Source organism: Bufo bufo, chromosome 11 (genome assembly GCF_905171765.1).
Source record: "Bufo bufo chromosome 11, aBufBuf1.1, whole genome shotgun sequence".
Lineage (NCBI taxonomy): Eukaryota > Metazoa > Chordata > Amphibia > Anura > Bufonidae > Bufo > Bufo bufo.
Window position 1 is genome coordinate 39,920,578 of NC_053399.1, and position 22,216 is coordinate 39,942,793.

General features: G+C 44.9%; 1 protein-coding gene across 8 annotated transcripts in view; it reads right to left on the reverse strand.

Moving 5' to 3' along the window:
- PCNX1 (pecanex 1) overlaps positions 1-19,118 on the reverse strand; it is a 118,558-nt gene extending 99,440 nt beyond the window's left edge. For all 8 annotated transcript variants that reach the window (XR_005774836.1, XM_040411985.1, XM_040411988.1 and 5 more), the window contains exon 1: positions 18,791-19,118. Coding sequence is in view for 7 of the 8 variants with exons in the window: in XM_040411985.1 (XP_040267919.1) it covers positions 18,791-18,943 (153 nt within the window). In the remaining variant the exon portion in view is untranslated. The remainder of the gene's footprint in view (positions 1-18,790) is intronic.
- Positions 19,119-22,216: the final 3,098 nt, after the last annotated feature.

Genomic DNA, 22,216 nt, shown 5'->3' on the forward strand with positions numbered 1-22,216 from the left:
TTCAGTTTTTATTCACAATTTGTTTAGTGTCCCAACTTTTTTGGAATCCGGTTTGTACATACATACATACACATACTGGAAAACTGGATTGTAAACTACATTGAGTAAGCTTACAAATAACATACAGTGGGGCAAACAAGTATTTAGTCAGCCACCAATTGTGCAAGTTCTCACATTGTCCGATTATTTAAGAATTTATTTGCAAATTATGGTGGAAAATAAGTATTTGGTCAATAACAAAAGTTCATCTCAATACTTTGTTATATACCCTTTGTTGGCAATGACAGAGGTCAAACATTTTCTGTAAGTCTTCACAAGGTTTTCACACACTGTTGCTGGTATTTTGGCCTATTCCTCCATGCAGATCTCCTCTAGAGCAGTGATGTTTTGGGGCTGTCGCTGGGCAACATGGACTTTCAACTCCCTCCAAAGGTTTTCTATGGGTTTGAGATTTGGAGACTGGCAAGGCCACTCCAGGACCTTGAAATGCTTCTTACGAAGCCATTTCTTCGTTGCCCCGGGCGGTGTGTTTGGAATCATTGTCATGCTGAAAAACAGAGCCACGTTTTATCTTCAATGCCCTTGCTGATGGGAGGTTTTTACTCAAAATCTATGGCCCCATTCATTCTTTCCTTTACACGGATAAATCGTCCTGGTCCCTTTGCAGAAAAACAGCCCCAAAGCATGACGTTTCCACCCCCATGCTTCACAGTCGGTATGGTGTTCTTTGGATGCAACTCAGCATTCTTTCTCCTCCAAACACGACGAGTTGAGTTTTTACCAAAAAGTTCTACTTTGGTTTCATCTGACCAAATTACATTCTCCCAATCCTTTTCTGGATCATCCAAATGCTCTCTAGCAAACTTCAGACGGGCCCGGGCATGTACTGGCTTAAAGGGGTTGTCAGTTATTTTTTTTATTCTATGTTTCTAACTAGGTAAATGTAACAGCTTTCCAATTAACTCACTTTATCTCCAGTGGCTGGTTTCTCAGATTTCACTGAGGGTCACATGACCTGTGATGTCAGCTTCTCTCCCTGCTCTGATAATGTTTGTGCACAAGCCTGAGAGATCTGTACAGGAGATGTCACTGTGCTGGCCACGCCCCCCTGCACTGCAGGCTGCTGCTTATTGCCCTCTCCCAGGATTCTTAACCCCTTCAGCTGCACAGACTCAGGGCTGAAGTGTTTACTGTGTAGCTGCAGGCAGTGAGGAGACAAATGCTGGGCACAGGAGCTGAAAGAGAAGGTCTGCATAGCATTGCAGGTAGGGGGGAAGATCCTGTGTGTATTAGCAGTGTCATTATACAGCTAGGACTTGTAGTTCTACACATACAACATGCTGCTGAGTCTCCCAGCAGGCAGACATGTCACTCAGGACAGCTCTTGTATTCACTCTCTTAGAAGAGCAGGGGGAGGGGCAGAGATTGTTTTTATTGCAAGTAAACAAAGGGCCAAAAGAGAACCAGGGAAATGAGGAAATAGATATTTTTTTTGCCTAAAACTTGCTTTGCTTCGTTATATATCGCTGACCATTAGATTTACAGTGCTATATCTTTTTTTTCCATAAATCGGACAACACGTCTGGCACTGCAGGATTTCAGTCCCTGGCGGCGTAGTGTGTTACTGATGGTAGCCTTTGTTACTTTGGTCCCAGCTCTCTGCAGGTCATTCACTAGGTCCCCCCGTGTAGTTCTGGGATTTTTGCTTACCGCTCTGGTGATCATTTTGACCCCACGGGGTAAGATCTTGCGTAGAGCCCCAGATCGAGGGAGATTATCAGTGGTCTTGTATGTCTTCCATTTTTTTATAATTGCTCCCTCAGTTGATTTCTTCACACCAAGCTGCTTGCCTATTGCAGATTCAGTCTTCCCAGCCTGGTGCAGGTCTAGAATTTTGTTTCTGTGTCCTTCAACAGCTCTTTTGTCTTGGCCATAGTAGAGTTTGGAGTGTGACTGTCTGAGGTTGCGGACAGGTGTCTTTTATACTGATAACAAGTTCAAACAGGTGCCATTAATACAGGTAATGAGTGGAGAACAGAGGAGCTGTCACATCTGTGACAGGTCTCAGAAGGTCTGAAAGATTATCTGCACATTAGTGATCTGACAGCCTCTTTTGGTTTCACTTTGTCTGTGTGTTGCTGGTATGTCCACACCGCCTGTTCAGGTGTGGATCATGTGACCTTTACCTTACCCCATTTAGTCTGACTTTACCCATCACTCCTTGCTCTGGATAGCTTCATTTGGTTTTTGGAAGAGCTGGAGTGTGGTTCGTGTTGAAGTCCTGTTCATCCTTCATCCTCTGAAGTTAAGTGTTCCGCTTGGAATTTAAAGGTGTGGCTCCCCCTCACACACCTTTGTCAGATAGGTAGGTGCAGGCTCACTTGTCACCTCTCTCTAAAACAGGGGCACCCAAAGCAAGGGAGAATGCATCGTGCGGGTGTGGCATGGTCTCCATTCATTACTATGGGAGATCAGAAAAGAACTCAGCAAGGGCAATCAGCTATGTCTGGAACCCCCATAGAAGTGAACGGAGAGCACACTGCGCAAGTGCGACCACCTCTCCATTTGCACCCCCCATAGAAGTGAGCGGAAAGCACACTGCGCAAGCGCGTCCACCTCTCCATTTGCACCCCCATAGAAGTGAGCGGAAAGCACACTGCGCAAGTGCGACCACCTCTCCATTTCGCACCCCCATAGAAGTGAACGGAGAGCACACTGCGCAAGCGCGACCACCTCTACATTTGCACCCCCATAGAAGTGAGCGGAAAGCAGATTTGTTAGTTAACCCTTTATGTCTGAAGATCATCTCAGTCTACCATAGAATTCGTATGGTTCCTGCCCAACTCAAGGGGAAAAAATAAAATAAAAATAATAATCAGCTTATCAAGCATGCTACACGGAGGAAAGGATTTTGCTCGGGGACACGAAGCACACTTCACAGGCAGAGACTCATTTGTGACCGGCTTCCTGGCGACTTTATTCAACAATGGCCTGTTATGAATGGAGCTTAGAAACAATAGCTACAGCTGCTCAGACGGCAAGGAAATCTCCGGGTGATATGGTGTGAGCGGAGGAGAACCGCGGCGCTCAGCTTGTTTGTTACACGGATGCCGTAAGGAAGCAACAAGACTACAAATTCCAGACATTTGTACAACCCCCATAATTTTCATGCGACGTCCCAAAAAAGGTAGCAGTGAAGCATCCATTCTTGCATGCCAAGTCCCCCGTCCACCCCGATACAAATTGGAGAAAAAAAAATCACACGTTTAGGGTTTGTTCACATCTGCGTTGGAGGATCTGTCTGGAGCCTACGTTGCAGATTCTGCCAAAAAAGTCCTGCATGCATGACTTTTTGTCCGGCCAAAAGCTGGCGCTGCCAGGCAGCATCCGGGTCTGTAGTCTAGGGGGATCACTGAATTAGGGTGTGACTTCAGGCCGGGGGAACCAGATAACTACCTCAATAGGTGACCGCACACACAAATCATAATACGGTATTGTACAATAACTCGCATACAGCATTCTATAACGATTAAACCAGCTTAACATTCTTCTGGCCTAGCATGACCACCAGCTAAATCCCACATGTTTGGCATTACCGAGTAACAATTAAAGGGACTGTCTCCCTTCAGCAAGTGGCATTTATCATGTAGAGAAAGTTACTACAAGCCACTTACTAATGTATTGTGATCGTCCATATCGCCTCCTTGGTTGGGTGGATTCATTTTTACATCACATTATACACTGCTCATATCCTGGGGTTACGTTTACCGCTGCCGTGCAGATACCAGGTGGTCGGCACAGGAGCTGCTGCGCGTGCGTGCCTATGTGCGCTTCCACAGTCCTGGCCAAAGCTTTTTCCTATAGTGTGCAACCACGACCACTGCTGCTGAATTGCAGGGTGGTCGTTGCCCCTGGAATCGAGCAGTGTATAACGTGATGGAAAAATTGATCCAGCCAGCAAAGGAAGCAATATGGACAATCACAATACATTAGTAACTGCCTCTACATGATTAATGCCATTTGCTAAAGTGAGACAACCCCTTTAAGACAACTCACACAAAGATGGCTACGCAATGCTCCATTTCACATTTCCTATGACAAATAAAAGGGATCCACTTTACAATAAACCCTACTGGATCCCATTAAAGGGGTTGTCTCACTAGGATATGCCACCAACGTCTCAGGTGAGACAACCCCTTTAAAGTTACTAGGAGAGTTTTTTTGAGTACCAAATCAGGTCTCGTGCACACAACAGTGTGTATTTAGCGGTCCGCAAACTGCAGATCCACTAAATATAGATACCGGCCGGGTGCATGCCACATTATTCTAATAGACCTGCCTGTTCTTGTCCGCAAAACTTACAAGAATAGGACATGTACTATAATTTGCAGAGCGGCCGCACGAACGTGGACCTACAGAAATGAGTGGGTCCACATACGATCCGCAAAAATTGTGGATCAGACATGGACCTAAAACTTGGTTGTGTGCATGAGGCCTTAAAGGGGTTGTCAGAGTTATTTTTTTATTCTTTCTATACTTCTAAATAGGCAAAGGTCTTTCTCAGATTTCACTGAGGGTCACATGACCTGTGATGTCAGCTTCTCTCACTGCTGTGATAATGTTTGTGCACAAGCCTGAGAGATCTGTACAGGAGATGTCACTGTGCTGGCCACGCCCCCCTGCACTGCAGGCTGCTGCTTATTGCTCTCTCCCAGGATTCTTAACCCCTTTAGCTGCACAGACTCAGGGCTAAAGTGTTTACTGTGTAGCTGCAGGCAGTGAGGAGACAAATGCTGAGCACAGGAGCTGAAAGAGAAGTTCTGCATAGCATTGCAGGTAGGGGGGAAGATCCTGTGTGTATTAGCAGTGTCATTGTACAGCTAGGACTTGTAGTTCTACACATACAACATGCTGCTGAGTCTCCCAGCAGGCAGACATGTCACTCAGGGCAGCTCTTCTTTTCACTCCCTTTGCAGTGCAGGGGGAGGGGCAGAGATTATTTTTATTGCCAGTAAACAAAGGGCCAGAAGAGAACCAGGGAAATGAGGAAATAGATTTTTTTTTTTCTTAAAACTTGCTTAGCTAAGGCTACTTTCACACTAGCGTTCAGAGCGGGTCCGTCTGATGTTTCATCAGACGGATCCGCTCCTATAATGCAGACGTTTGCATCCGTTCAGAACGGATCCGTCTGCATTATAACTTAGAAAAATTTCTAAGTGTGAAAGTAGCCTGAACGGATCCGTCCAGACTTTACATTGAAAGTCAATGGGGGACGGATCCGTTTGAAGATTGAGCCATATAGTGTCATCTTCAAACGGATCCGTCCCCATTGACTTACATTGTAAGTCTGGACGGATCCGCTTGCCTCCGCACGGCCAGGCGGACACCCGAACGCTGCAAGCAGCGTTCAGGGGTCCGCTTGCTGAGCGGAGCGGAGGCTGAACGCCGCCAGACGGATGCATTCTGAGCGGATTCGCAACCACTCAGAATGCATTAGGGCTGGACGGATGCGTTCGGGGCCGCTTGTGAGCCCCTTCAAACGGAGCTCACGAGCGGACACCCGAACGCTAGTGTGAAAGTAGCCTTAGTTATATATCGCAGACCATCAGATTTACAGTGCTATATCTTTTTTTTCCCCATAACTCTGGCAACCCCTTTAAGCCTAGACCTTCTACTCGGATGCGACAAGTTCACTCCATGCATCGCATCTGGACAGAAACGTAAACTTGTCATAAACATCCATTTTCATTTCTGCTTTCTAAGGAATAGTAACAGAACTGCCTAATGCCGGTCAGGCCAGGAACCCAACAAGGATAGTCACTTCTCTGCCCATCACATCAGCCATATTACTGCAGCTCTGCTATCAAGAACCAGGCTACACAGAGGATATTGGGAAGAAACACGTAGGAGTGAAGGGGTCTCCTCACAGACTAACCCCAGCTAACGAGGCTGCATTACTGCACTGTATAGTGGATCACTGCTCCGTACTCACAATGTTATCTTCCATTTTCCCCCCAAAGTTGCATGCAGCATCATATTGTAGCTGAGCAGCAGTATAGCTGTTACTTTACTGTTACTGTACGAGCTGCAGACTGTCACGTGCATAATCTTCCATAAGGGTCTCCTTTAAACACCAGAAAAATAGCATTGACTTCCTTCATTGCAACATTCTCTTTAAACAGGACCTGTCAGCAGGATCAACCCTATTAAAATCAGGCTTGACCTGCAAGACAACCACATTAGTAGCATTTTGAAGGCTTAGACAGCACCTTTCAACAGGATCAACTTTATTAAATCAGACAACCTACCTGGTAGGATTGATCCTGCTGATATCTATCTTCTGAAAAGCAGTTGAGGAGTTCCAGAGGGGGAAAGAAAATAATATATATTTATGCAAATGAGGGCTTCAGTGCACCAAGGGGTGTGGCCAGCATCAGAAAGCCAAGGTGCACAGGGTGCTGGACCCCGATCCTCGGTGCTCTGAAGGCCATATTTTCATAATGAATAAACTCCACAACCGATTTTCACCAGACAGTTATCATCTTTATAAGGCCTCATGCACATGACCGTTGTTTGGGTCCGCATCAGAGCCACAGTTTTTGCGGCTTGGATGCGAACCCATTCACTTCAATGGGGCCGCAAAAGATGCAGACAGCACTCCGTGTGCTGTCCGCAACCGCTGCTCCGTTCCGTGGTCCGCAAAAAAATATAAACCGTATTGCGGACAAGAATAGGCAGTTATATCAATGGCTGTCCGTGGCGTTCCACAAATTGCGGAACGCACACAGATGCCAACCGTGTTTTGCAGACCGCAAAACACACAACGATCGTGTGCATGAGGCCTAGGCAGGATCAACCCTACCAAGTAGGTTGTCTGATTTAGCAGAGTTGATCCACCTGAGAGGTACTCTACTAATCTGGTTGTCTCAAACAATCAGGACATACTTCACAGCCATTTAAATCTGTATTTTCCCATTTCAGGCGGCTGTCCGCTCTATGGTGTGGCTCTATCAAGATTAAAGGGAATCTGTCACCAGCGACCTCCAAATCCAACTATTTGCACAGACACATATCTGCAGTTCATCTGATTAAAACGTTGTTTTTAGTTTTTTTGCCAAATTAGGATACTTTATCTTTATATTACAAATTAGGCCATTGGTGCAATGAGAGCATAGTCATTGCACCCAAGCTCCACTCCCTTCTGCGGCCAGCTCCTCCCTCACTGCCTTGTCAATCAAAGATACAAAAGTAATAAAAATAAAATAAAATCATATCCCAGCCTCTGATCCACAAGCCAAAACTGAGCAGTCAGCCCTGATGCGGACAAAGGTTAGCACAGGGGGTAGCCTGCGAGTCTACTGCATAATGAGTGAGATTAGGGGGTCATCCTATACTTCACATTCCTTGTACCAAGCAGAATATTTGAGATAGTCTTTGTTTGCCTCAAACCAATGCATTTTAGATAAAAATGTGAGTTTTCCAGGCTCTGTAGTGGGGAGCGTGGATCTGTCCAAATTTGCGACACCAAGGTCCCAGATCACAACGGCATTGTTTATTCTCTACTCAATAAAACCCCAAAAGTGCATTGAAAGATATGAAGTTGGTTAGGCGTTTTTTTTTTTTTGTGAAGCCATGCAGCCTCTCTGGTCCAAGGTTCCTGATGTTACCTGGAGACATTGAAGATCTGCTTTTAAGGATCTGGAGCTGGTGGCATTCGTCTGATGGTCATATACCATTCTTCAACCCTCTAACTGGTTAAATGTATGATCTGTGGAAGGTTTGCAGGACCATCTCCATGTACCTGGTTGAGATATTTCATCACTATCATCAGTTGTCGACCTGTGGAACCACCACTGACCCAGAGGATGAAGTGGCCGCCACGCTGAAGTTGGTTAGGCGGGTTTGGTTTTATGAAGTCATTCAGCCTTTCTGGTCCAAGGTTCCTGATGTTACCTGAAGACATTGAAGAAGATCTGGAGCAAAGGCATGTGTCTGAGGGCCATACACCATTCTTCAATCCAACTGGTTAAATGTATGATCTGTGGAAGGTTTGCAGGACCATCTCCATGTACCTGGTTGAGATATTTCATCACTATCATCAGTTGTTGTGCGACCTGTGGAACCACCACTGACCCAGAGGATGAAGTGGCCGCCACGCTGAAGTTGGTTAGGCGGGTTTGGTTTTATGAAGTCATTCAGCCTTTCTGGTCCAAGGTTCCTGATGTTACCTGAAGACATTGAAGAAGATCTGGAGCAAAGGCATGTGTCTGAGGGCCATACACCATTCTTCAATCCAACTGGTTAAATGTATGATCTGTGGAAGGTTTGCAGGACCATCTCCATGTACTTGGTCACTATCATCAGTTGTCGGGTGAGCTGTGGAACCACCGCTGACCCAGAGGATGAAGTGGCTGCCGTGCTGGTCAAGCACTGCATCTCCATCAGCATTTTTACCACACAATGGTGCTTGGGGTCTCATTCACTTGCTTTTTGCACAGCAGAGGACATTATCATAGATGATTATTGATGATCTGTACTAACATACTCAACAGTACTCAGCATTGCTAGCTGGGAATTTCAATATCCAAGGAGCCCGGCCAATTGATTAGTGTCTCGCGAGGTCAGATCCTCCAAAGATGGAACAGTCTGCTAACAGGCCCGCAATGGACTGGATGCACAGAGAGATACAAGGTTCCTGCAGCCACAGCTATTACATGGTAAAAGTATACATGACATATTACAGCAGGTAATAAGAGCCCATCAGGGAGCACATAACCCAGTGTTTTCCTGGTAGTGAGTCACGGTGATGTCACCACAACATTCCCGAGAGGTGATTTCTTAGGTGCCCGGGAAATGATAAAACTAGAAAATGTAAGCAATTCAAACGTTTCAGCACTGCAGGGGGATAAATGTGGGCTCCTCCTAAGGCCTCATGCACACGACAGTTGTTTTTCTCGGCCTCCGTTTCCGTTTTTTTGCGGATAGGATGGGGACCTATTCATTTCAATGGGTCAGCAAAAAAATGCTGATAGTTCATCCGTTTGTGTTCCGCGTCCGTCATACGCGTTTCCCTTCAGGAAAAAAAAAAAATAGTGCATGTCCTACTTTTTTCACGTTTGCGGACCAGGATAGGCATTTATTACAAGGGATCTGTGGAAAAAAACGGATCCTCCAAAAAAAAAAAAACAGATGCCGCAATTGACGGACGCAAAAAACAACTGTCGTGTGCATGAGGCCTAAGGGTGCATTCACACATGCTGCAAACACTGCACATCTGCCACTGCATATCTGGGTGAAGCAAAGCCGAAAAACATTTTGCAGAGTAGATAAGATTTTAAGACGTCTCATCGACATGCTGCACATTTTTTTTAATGATGTTAATTTATACTGCGGATACCCTCCGTGAAGTCCATTGCTTGCAATTTTGCAGAACGGATGCGGATCTATTCACTTCAATGGGTCCGCAAAAGAAGCGGACAGCACACCGTGTACTGTCCGCATCCGTATGTCCATTCTGTAGATCCACCAAAAAAGAAAAATTTGAAAAATATCCTATTCTTGCCTGTAGGCATTTGTAACAGGGCGAAACCTTCACCGAAAAAGGTGTCTGGCAGTTTAGTGCTCTTCTCTCCTCACACACATACACACGGTGAAACGGAGTGCTTATGTGGGGGTTGGGAGGTCGTGGCATCTTAGGCCTCAAGCACACGACCGTATGTATTTTGCGGTCGACGTCCGTGTGCATCTCAAGTCTGAAAGTTATTGATTGGCCAAATAATAAAGCCGCCAGCACCAGATATCTATGCACTCAGAAAGAATATTCAGAGGTGCGCAAAAAAAATAAAGTTGCGGCAGTTGTGGGAGCGGATCCGTTTTCACTGACGCAATATGGTGCAATTGAAAACGGATCCGTCCCCTGTTGACTTTCAATGTAAGTTAGTACAGATCCGTTTCTTCATAATGCAAACGGATCAGTTCTGAACGGATACAATCGTTTGCGTTATAGGTGCGGATCCGTCTGTGCAGATACAAGACGGATCCGCACCTAACACAGGTGTCAAAGTAGCCTAATAAATTTTTTTTTATAAAGATACCCCATTGACAAAGCTCATATAAGCTCCTTTTGGATAAATCCCAGCTTTAGTCGCAGTTCTCATAATTCACATAAATGAACGGCTTGTTTCCCCAGTGTTCACTTTTAAAGGTTTGTCCCATGAAAAATATTCTACACAGTTTTCTAACCAGCACCAGGATCTGAATACATTTGTAATTGCATGTAATAAAAATGTATTATAGCAAGTGACTTAGGGCTCTTTCACACTTGCATTGTTGTGTTCCGGCATAGAGTTCCGTCGTCGGGGCTCTATGCCGGAAGAATCCTGATCAGTTTTATCCTAATGCATTCTGAATGGAGAGAAATCCGTCCAGGATGCATCAGGATGTCTTCAGTTCCGGAACGGAACGTTTTTTGGCCGGAGAAAATACCGTAGCATGCTGCGCTTTTTGCTCCGGCCAAAAATCCTGAACACTTGCCGCAAGGCCGGATCCGGAATTAATGCCCATTGAAAGGCATTAATCCGGATCCGGCATTAAGCTAAACGTCGTTTCGGCGCATTGCCGGATCCGACGTTTAGCTTTTTCTGAATGGTTACCATGGCTGCAAGGACGCTAAAGTCCTGTTTGCCATGGTAAAGTGTAGTGGGGAGCGGGGGGGCAGTATACTTACCGTCCGTGCGGCTCCCCGGCCGCTCCAGAGTGACGTCAGGGCGCCCCACGCGCATGGATGACGTGATCACATGGACACGTCATCCATGCGCTTGGGGCGCTCTGACGTCATTCTGGAGCGCCCCGGGAGCCGCACGGACTGTAAGTATACCGCTCCCCACTACTACTATGGCAGCCAGGACTTTAATAGCGTCCTGGCTGTCATAGTAACACTGAACGCATTTTGAAGACGGATCCGTCTTCAAATGCTTTCAGTTCACTTGCGTTTTTCCGGATCCGGCGGGCACCTCCGGCAAATGGAGTACACGCCGGATCCGGACAACGCAAGTGTGAAAGAGCCCTTATTCACTGAAATCTATCTGTATGGCGCCACCTGCTGTTTGCTCTTTCCCTTTTTTTTCTGTCCACTTGCCTGAAATGGACAAACATGCTCAGTTCCATCCTTCGCCTAGTAGTGAGCCCAGTGATGTGACTGGCACTAATGGGCGGGCTTTAGTGCTGCCCTAGCCTGCCCATTAGTGGTGGTGACGTTGCCAGGAACACTGCTAGGCGGAAGCCTCAGCCTAGCAGTGTAAACATTTGTAGAGAAAACCACGCACTCTTGAGAGTTTAGATATGCCAGGTGAATGTATTGTGAATCATACAATCCAAAGTGTGAAGTAGGTGCCAGCAACATTAGTAAGTAACTGATTCTGCTGGTAGGATTACAAAATACTGCCCCAGACTGGCGTTAATTGCTCAGTTTTTTATGAAAATTATGTCGCGCCGTGAGTAGTATGGAGAGCTGCGATGTCTCATATGACCGAAACCACAGCACCTCGCTCAGGTACCAGGGGTGCAAGTTTCTCCTCCTTACGCTAGCAGTGTAAAAATGTCAACAAAAAAGCCCTTGCCCTGCGCGATGCAACACACGAAATGCTCCAATGCCCATATCAGAGGGTGGGTGAAGAAGGGGACACGTCCGGGTCCGGCTCTGAACCCGGACAGCCTCTGTAAGCTTGTTCATCAGGGCAAACACTACAAGAAAAACCGAACTACTGCATGAGGATCTCTCCAATTGTTCTCCTCGGCTTGACTCTCCAACCAGCAGTACACCTCCGGCAACGTTGAGGGGGGTTTCCGAGATGTCATCATCGGTATTAAAATCTCGGAAAACCCTTTTAACTGTATTAGAGAGCAATCTGTACATAGGTCAAGTACGGGGGAGATCATTGCTGGGAACCTGAGCAAGTTAGAGGACATGGCAAACCACTGGGTAATGCCTCGTCAGGTGATGGGTTCCTAAAGCTGGCCATTCACCCCATAAACATGCATGCCTGTTAGAGAAAGGCAAGCTTCTGCAAGACTCTCCTGGCTGCAGCTTATCTCCTCCTGAGATCATTCATCTCCATTACTGACTGGAGATGTGAGTCAGACAGGTCACCAGCAGCTCAAACACCACATTCCCCACCATTGTCTCAGGCCCCGGTGTCGGTGTCTATGGAGCGACACTAACAGCCTCACACAACTTCTCCTAGGACGTAGCAAAAGGCCGAGCCATGTCATCCTAATCATTAGGCTCATATGTGACCGTAATCCGCTCCCCATGCATGTGAATTGGGTTTCTGCAGACCCCTCATGTGCAAAGCAAACTTTCTGCTTTGTTGCCGCAGTGGAAATAGCGCGCTACTTAATTCCACAGGATTAGACCCGGCGTGACTGACTGACAGGTCTCACAAACTGGCAAGTTAAAGGGTCGTCTCACTTCAGGAAATGGCATTTATCATGTAGAAGCACTTACTAATGTATTGTGATTGTCCATGTTGCTTCCTCCACTGGCTTCATTCATTTTTCCACAACTGCTTTAAAGCTGTGATCTGTACCCACCGAAGTGCACGGGGCCCTAATGTTCTGCTTATTTCTTACAAAGTAGTTTGGTTATAAAAATAAATAAATGCTGGTATGATTTATATTAAATGGTTCATATTCCCTGTCTAATCCTCTGCCGCTCCAGCTCTGCCAGTCTCTGTTTGCACTGGCAGCAGCCGGCATGTGCCATACATGGACGTCGCCGCTACGGCCAGTGATAACCTATCAGTATAGTACAGGACCATGTACCGCCGGAGGATTACAAGGCAAATAGGAGCCTAAATGTTGCCGCAAAAATTGAAAAAAACAAAACCAAAACAAATAAAATAAAACTCACCTGATCACGAGTGGCCTCGGCAGTCACGTACAGTACTGGCATCACCATTCAGCGATGGGAGCCATGATGCCAGTAGTATGTCACATGACTGATGAGGCCACCAATCAGGTGACAGACTTTTTTTTCACTGTAATATATTTCCGATATTCATTCTACGCCAGGCCCACACCACCGACCTCACCACTCTCAGTCCTTTACAAACAGTATGTAATAATCGCCAATCACATGACGACTTTGATTGGCCACCGTGGTCATGTGATGTTACGTGACTCCATTGATTATTCATGTATAATCTAATCAAATATGTATTCTGCCCCCATCCAGTCCTCCTATAACAGATTACGTGGCACATGCTGACAGCTGTGGCCTGTCAGAGGACACAGCAGGCATGGCCATCATTCAGGTGACCACTAGTCGGCTTACAATCACTCCGAGGTCATTTATCATGGAAAAAAAAAAAAACACGCACACAATGGCACACTGCCAGCAAATCAGTCAAATATAGTAGTCTAGATCTCACCAATTTCATCACACTGTGGCCACAGAAGGAACGCAAGTCCACAAATGGCACCATGAAGCCGTGACCTATAACCAGTGGCTCACCGGTTCTAGTAAAGCTGCAGGCTGTCTGGGCATGCTGAGAGTTGTAGTTACACACCACTGGAGAGCCGCAGTTCACCTCTACAACGCACTGAGACAGGACTTCCTTGCCTCACTGATCATACGCATAGGTTAATGTGGCAGACCACAGGTACAACAGATCTGATGTGGTGACGTGTAACATACATGATGCCGATGTTCTACTACAGCCTGTTCAAAAAACCCCAGTCCTAAACACTGATGTAGGAGCAACATACCAGCTAGCAACTTTATGGCAACATGCCAGGCCCCATCAACATGGCAGTGCCGCTGGGCACAAAGTGAAAAGCGTCTGCCTAGCTGGAGGGGGTCTAGAAGCGCTCATGTTATTGTGGCTGGAAAGACCGGATTCCCACAGCCATGACCTAATATCTACAAGACGCCTTCCCATAAGGGCCATCATACTGACAGATACTGTGTGTGTGTGTATATGTATATATTACGTAGTGCAATAAAGATATAACTATATATACACACACTAGACAGACGTGCAGTATATATTACATAGTGACGTATATGGTATATAACAGTAGTGCAGTACATATACATACACACACCCGTATCACAGAGAGCTGCACCCACATAACAGGGCTGTATATATTTTGCATAGTGCTGTGTGTATGTATATATATATGTATATGTATATATATATATATATATATATATATATATATATATATATAACACAATGCTGTATACATTAGTGTTGTATATATCAGTGCTGTATATGCACATAATATTGTATATATCACACAGTGATTATATATAATCACAATATTTGTATATTGTACAGTGCTCTATTTAAATTATATATATATATATATGTGTATATATATATATATATATATATATATATATATGTATGTATGTATATGTTGTGTGTTTGCACAACTTCCTGTTCTCTAACAAGGAGCTTATTGGCAAAATTCACAATAGGTGTTTGATCCATGAATCGCCCAATAAATGTCCTGGTTCAATTAGAATTGGTATTTAAACATTCTTCCTCCTCATCATGATGTTCACATTTTGACATCATGAGACCAAGACGACACCAAACAATTGCTCCTCGCCATTGTGTGACTTCAAGCGGGATGTTCTCAGACGGAAGTGGCCACTGAGCTTAGAGTGTCGCAGAGTGTCATCAGCAGGTTGTAACAGAGATACAGAGAGACTGGAAGAGTCACAGAAAGGCATAGAGATGGACGTCCTTCGGCCACATCCCACACTGATGACCATTTAATTGTGAACAATGCCCAGGGGAACCAGATGATAAATGCCACACAACTCCAGGCACATTTAAGGGAAGTGAGAGGCACCTAGGTGTCATGTCAGACCATTCAAAACCGTTTACATCAGCATGGTCTATGTGCTAGACGACCTGCAAGGATACCTGACCACACCACCAGGCACAGGCGCCATCATCGTGCATGGACCACGGAGCATCTATGCCGGATGAGGGACCAGTGGCCTCAGTGCTATTCACTGATGAAAGTCTATTCACGCTGAGCAGAAATGATGGCCGCCAACAATGTTGGAGACGTCAAGGAGAGCGCTATGCATCGCCCACTGTTGTCACCAGACGAGCCTCTGGTGGTGGTGTTACAAGGGGGGCAGGTGTGTCTAGTCCATACAGAACTGCCCTACACTGTGTGAATGGTTCAGTGACAAGTCCATACTACTTGAAGAACATCATTAATCCAGTCATTGTGCCTCTGCATGAACAACACAGGCCTAATTTCATCTTCATGGACGACAATGTACCAGCTCATCGAGGTCGCATCATTAGGGAACGGCTGCTGGAGACTGGGGGACCTCAAATGGAGTGGCCTGCACTTTCTCCAAAACTGAATCCTATTGAAAACCTATGGGATCAGCTGAGTCGCCGTGTAGAAGCTCACAACTAGTGTTGAGCGAACTTCTGTTTTAAGTTCGGCGTCTAAAGTTCGGCTTCCGGTTAGCGGAGAATCCCGATATGGATTCCGAATTCCGTTGTGGTCCGTGGTAGCGGAATCAATAATCGGCCATTATTGATTCCGCTACCACGGACCACAACGGAATTCGGAATCCATATCGGGATTCTCCGCTAACCGGAAGCCGAACTTTAGACGCCGAACTTAAAACAGAAGTTCGCTCAACACTACTCATAACTCTTTACCCCAGAACCTCAATGACCTGAAGGCCGCCCTTCAAGAAGAATGGGATGCCATACCTCAGCAGACAATAAGACGACTTGTGAACAGCAGGAGACGTCGTTGTCAAGCTGTAATTGATGGTCCAGGCCACATGACAAGTTATTGGGACACTGACATTTTGTAGGGGTTGTACCCAGCACTGGTGTTGGCTTTTGTGTCAATAAATTGTTTGAGATGAGGAAATCGCCATTGCTGCTTCTACTTAAATGGTAAATTATCAGCAGAGAAAACTTTTTACACCAAATATCCCTTTTTGTGAGTACTGTATATATACACGGTGCTGTACATAGATGGAAGAATCCAGCTTCTCCAAAAGTGAAGTTCTTTATAACAAATATGATGCGTGCAGATAAAATCCATAATCCAAAAACAGCATCTACGCGTTTCAGACCTTTCTGGTCATTCAGAGAGGACTTTTGGAGAAGCTGGACTCTTCTACATTTTTTTCAATATTTATCACACAGTGCTGTACACCGCGCACACATCACACAGTGCTGTACACCGCGCACACATCACACAGTGCTGTATACTGTACACATCACACAGTATTGTACACATATCACACAGTATTGTACACATATCACACAGTATTGTACACATATCACACAGTATTGTACACATATCACACAGTATTGTACACATATCACACAGTATTGTACACATATCACACAGTATTGTACACATATCACACAGTATTGTACACATATCACACAGTGCTGTATACCGTACACATATCACACAGTGCTGTATACTGTACACATATCACACAGTGCTGTACACATATCACACAGTGCTGTACACATATCACACAGTGCTGTACACATATCACACAGTGCTGTATACTGTACACATATCACACAGTGCTGTATACTGTACACATATCACACAGTGCTGTATACTGTACACATATCACACAGTGCTGTATACTGTACACATATCACACAGTGCTGTATACTGTACACATATCACACAGTGCTGTATACTGTACACATATCACACAGTGCTGTATACTGTACACATATCACACAGTGCTGTATACTGTACACATATCACACAGTGCTGTATACTGTACACATATCACACAGTGCTGTATACTGTACACATATCACACAGTGCTGTATACTGTACACATATCACACAGTGCTGTATACTGTACACATATCACACAGTGCTGTATACTGTACACATATCACACAGTGCTGTATACTGTACACATATCACACAGTGCTGTATACTGTACACATATCACACAGTGCTGTATACTGTACACATATCACACAGTGCTGTATACTGTACACATATCACACAGTGCTGTATACTGTACACATATCACACAGTGCTGTATACTGTACACATATCACACAGTGCTGTATACTGTACACATATCACACAGTGCTGTATACTGTACACATATCACACAGTGCTGTATACTGTACACATATCACACAGTGCTGTATACTGTACACATATCACACAGTGCTGTATACTGTACACATATCACACAGTGCTGTATACTGTACACATATCACACAGTGCTGTATACTGTACACATATCACACAGTGCTGTATACTGTACACATATCACACAGTGCTGTATACTGTACACATATCACACAGTGCTGTATACTGTACACATATCACACAGTGCTGTATACTGTACACATATCACACAGTGCTGTATACTGTACACATATCACACAGTGCTGTATACTGTACACATATCACACAGTGCTGTATACTGTACACATATCACACAGTGCTGTATACTGTACACATATCACACAGTGCTGTATACTGTACACATATCACACAGTGCTGTATACTGTACACATATCACACAGTGCTGTATACTGTACACATATCACACAGTGCTGTATACTGTACACATATCACACAGTGCTGTATACTGTACACATATCACACAGTGCTGTATACTGTACACATATCACACAGTGCTGTATACTGTACACATATCACACAGTATTGTACACATATCACACAGTATTGTACACATATCACACAGTATTGTACACATATCACACAGTATTGTACACATATCACACAGTATTGTACACATATCACACAGTATTGTACACATATCACACAGTGCTGTATACCGTACACATATCACACAGTATTGTACACATATCACACAGTATTGTACACATATCACACAGTGCTGTATACTGTACACATATCACACAGTGCTGTATACTGTACACATAACACACAGTGCTGTATACTGTACACATATCACACAGTGCTGTATACTGTACACATATCACACAGTGCTGTATACTGTACACATATCACACAGTGCTGTATACTGTACACATATCACACACAGTGCTGTATACTGTACACATATCACACACAGTGCTGTATACTGTACACATATCACACACAGTGCTGTATACTGTACACATATCACACACAGTGCTGTATACTGTACACATATCACACAGTGCTGTATACTGTACACATATCACACAGTGCTGTATACTGTACACATATCACACAGTGCTGTATACTGTACACATATCACACAGTGCTGTATACTGTACACATATCACACAGTGCTGTATACTGTACACATATCACACAGTGCTGTATACTGTACACATATCACACAGTGCTGTATACTGTACACATATCACACAGTGCTGTATACCGTACACATATCACACAGTGCTGTATACTGTACACATATCACACAGTGCTGTATACTGTACACATATCACACAGTGCTGTATACTGTACACATATCACACAGTGCTGTATACCGTACACATATCACACAGTGCTGTATACCGTACACATATCACACAGTGCTGTATACTGTACACATATCACACAGTGCTGTATACTGATAATCCACAGGAGAAATCTGGAAGCACACTCAGCTCTATAGACTGGCAGTGAGGTGCCCACATTCCAGCAGTGCCCACCACAGCCTGGCAGTGCCTATATCCAGGGCTGGCTGCCAGCTATAGTAGGAGCAAGGCCTGTACAGCACACAAGATGGAGGAGGCTGGAGACACACACTCACCATGTACAGGGTGAAGGGGAAGCAGAGCAGGAAGAGCCATATGTAGAGGTGCAGGGTGTTGACAAAGGTGCTCTGGTGAGGGTCGTAGTACCAGCCCCCGGTGATGGAAGCCCAGACTCCCTGCCGGAGGATTTGCAGCGTCTGAGACCCCATGGTCCTCCGTCACCCCCTCCTCCGGGCCGTCTTCACCTTCCCGTCCGCAAGGGGATAGGTACACAACGACGGGAGACAGGCCCGGGCGGCCTCACGACGGCCATTTTATCTCCTCTCACCCCCGGAGGAAGCTCGGGTCCTCCAGCGACGAGCGGCCTTAGCCTTCAGCGCTGGTTCTCCCTTCTGCACAACCATAGAGCGCAGTGTAGAACGTCTCCTAGCATCATCTGGTGGGAGAGTTATCGCCACTTAGCGGCTGCTCCTAGAATCGCAGCAGGTACCTGTGTACTGACCCTGCTCATTACCAGCACCTACTGTGCAGATGAATGGGGAGAAATGTCAACTCCCAACCACTAGTTTTCTTACAGATCCACATTATTAGCCCCCTATATAAGCTCTCCTTAAAGGGATTGTCCAAATTAAGAAAAATTGTAAAAGGAATGCCAAGATACTACCCATTCTGAACACTAGTGTTGAGCGAACTTTTGTTTTAAGTTCGGCGTCTAAAGTTTGGGTTCGGGTTATCGAAGAATCGCGTTATGGATTCTAAATTCAGTTATGGTCCGTGGTAGCGGAATCCATAACGCGATTCTTCGATAAGCCGAACTTTAGACGCCGAACTTAAAACACAAGTTCGCTCAACACTACTGAACACCCTTTACTCCAGCACCATCAGACGTGATGTGTCCGTATACTGCTGAAGCCAGTAATTGGCTGCAGCGGTCACATACAGAGATGTCAACGTTGGAGAGCCTTTCACAGGTTGATAATTGTGCAACAGGTGGTGGAAAAAATAGAAGGGGCCTTTTTGAGGGCTGTGGCTAATCTATTTAAAGGGGTTATCCCACAATAAATATTCTAGCTTTTTTAAACCAAGAACTAAGCTCGGTTCATATATACAGCACCAGAACCAATATTGTTACATAACAATCATATATACAGCACCAGAACCAATATTGTTACATAACAATCATATATACAGCACCAGAACCAAGCTCAGTACATATATACAGCACCAGAACCAAGCTCAGTACATATATACAGCACCAGAACCAAGCTCAGTACATGTATACAGCACCAGAACCATTATTGTTACATAACAATCATATATACAGCACCAGAACCAAGCTCAGTACATATATACAGCACCAGAACCAAGCTCAGTACATATATACAGCACCAGAACCAAGCTCAGTACATATATACAGCACCAGAACCAAGCTCAGTACATATATACAGCACCAGAACCAAGCTCAGTACATACATACAGCACCAGAACCAAGCTCAGTACATATATACAGTACCAGAACCAAGCTCAGTACATATATACAGCACCAGAACCAAGCTCCGTACATATATACAGCACCAGAACCAAGCTCAGTACATATATACAGCACCAGAACCAAGCTCAGTACATATATACAGCACCAGAACCAAGCTCAGTACATATATACAGCACCAGAACCAAGCTCAGTACATACATACAGCACCAGAACCAAGCTCAGTACATGTATACAGCACCAGAACCAAGCTCAGTACATACATACAGCACCAGAACCAAGCTCAGTACATACATACAGCACCAGAACCAAGCTCAGTACATATATACAGCACCAGAACCAAGCTCAGTACATACATACAGCACCAGAACCAAGCTCCGTACATATATACAGCACCAGAACCAAGCTCAGTACATATATACAGCACCAGAACCAAGCTCAGTACATATATACAGCACCAGAAACAAGCTCAGTACATACATACAGCACCAGAACCAAGCTCAGTACATATATACAGCACCAGAACCAAGCTCAGTACATGTATACAGCACCAGAACCAAGCTCAGTACATATATACAGCACCAGAACCAAGCTCAGTACATATATACAGCACCAGAACCAAGCTCAGTACATATATACAGCACCAGAACCAAGCTCAGTACATATATACAGCACCAGAACCAACCTCAGTACATATATACAGCACCAGAACCAAGCTCAGTACATATATACAGCACCAGAGACAAGCTCAGTACATATATACAGCGCCAGAACCAAGCTCAGTACATGTATACAGCACAAGAACCAAGCTCAGTACATACATACAGCACCAGAACCAAGCTCAGTACATATATACATCACCAGAACCAAGCTCAGTACATGTATACAGCACCAGAACCAAGCTCAGTACATATATACAGCACCAGAACCAAGCTCAGTACATATATACAGCACCAGAAACAAGCTCAGTACATATATACAGCACCAGAACCAAGCTCAGTACATATATACAGCACCAGAACCAAGCTCAGTACATACATACAGCACCAGAACCAAGCTCAGTACATACATACAGCACCAGAACCAAGCTCCGTACATATATACAGCACCAGAACCAAGCTCAGTACATATATACAGCACCAGAACCAAGCTCAGTACATATATACAGCACCAGAAACAAGCTCAGTACATACATACAGCACCAGAACCAAGCTCAGTACATATATACAGCACCAGAACCAAGCTCAGTGCATGTATACAGCACCAGAACCAAGCTCAGTACATATATACAGCACCAGAACCAAGCTCAGTACATATATACAGCACCAGAACCAAGCTCAGTACATATATACAGCACCAGAACCAAGCTCAGTACATATATACAGCACCAGAACCAACCTCAGTACATATATACAGCACCAGAACCAAGCTCAGTACATGTATACAGCACCAGAACCAAGCTCAGTACATATATACAGCACCAGAACCAAGCTCAGTACATATATACAGCACCAGAACCAAGCTCAGTACATATATCCAGCACCAGAACCAAGCTCAGTACATGTATACAGCACCAGAACCAAGCTCAGTACATATATACAGCACCAGAACCAAGCTCAGTACATATATACAGCACCAGAACCAAGCTCAGTATATACATACAGCACCAGAACCAAGCTCAGTACATATATACAGCACCAGAACCAAGCTCAGTACATGTATACAGCACCAGAACCAAGCTCAGTACATATATACAGCACCAGAACCAAGCTCAGTACATATATACAGCACCAGAACCAAGCTCAGTACTTGTATACAGCACCAGAACCAAGCTGTGTACATATATACAGCACCAGAACCAAGCTCAGTACATATATACAGCACCAGAGACAAGCTCAGTACATATATACAGCGCCAGAACCAAGCTCAGTACATGTATACAGCACAAGAACCAAGCTCAGTACATACATACAGCACCAGAACCAAGCTCAGT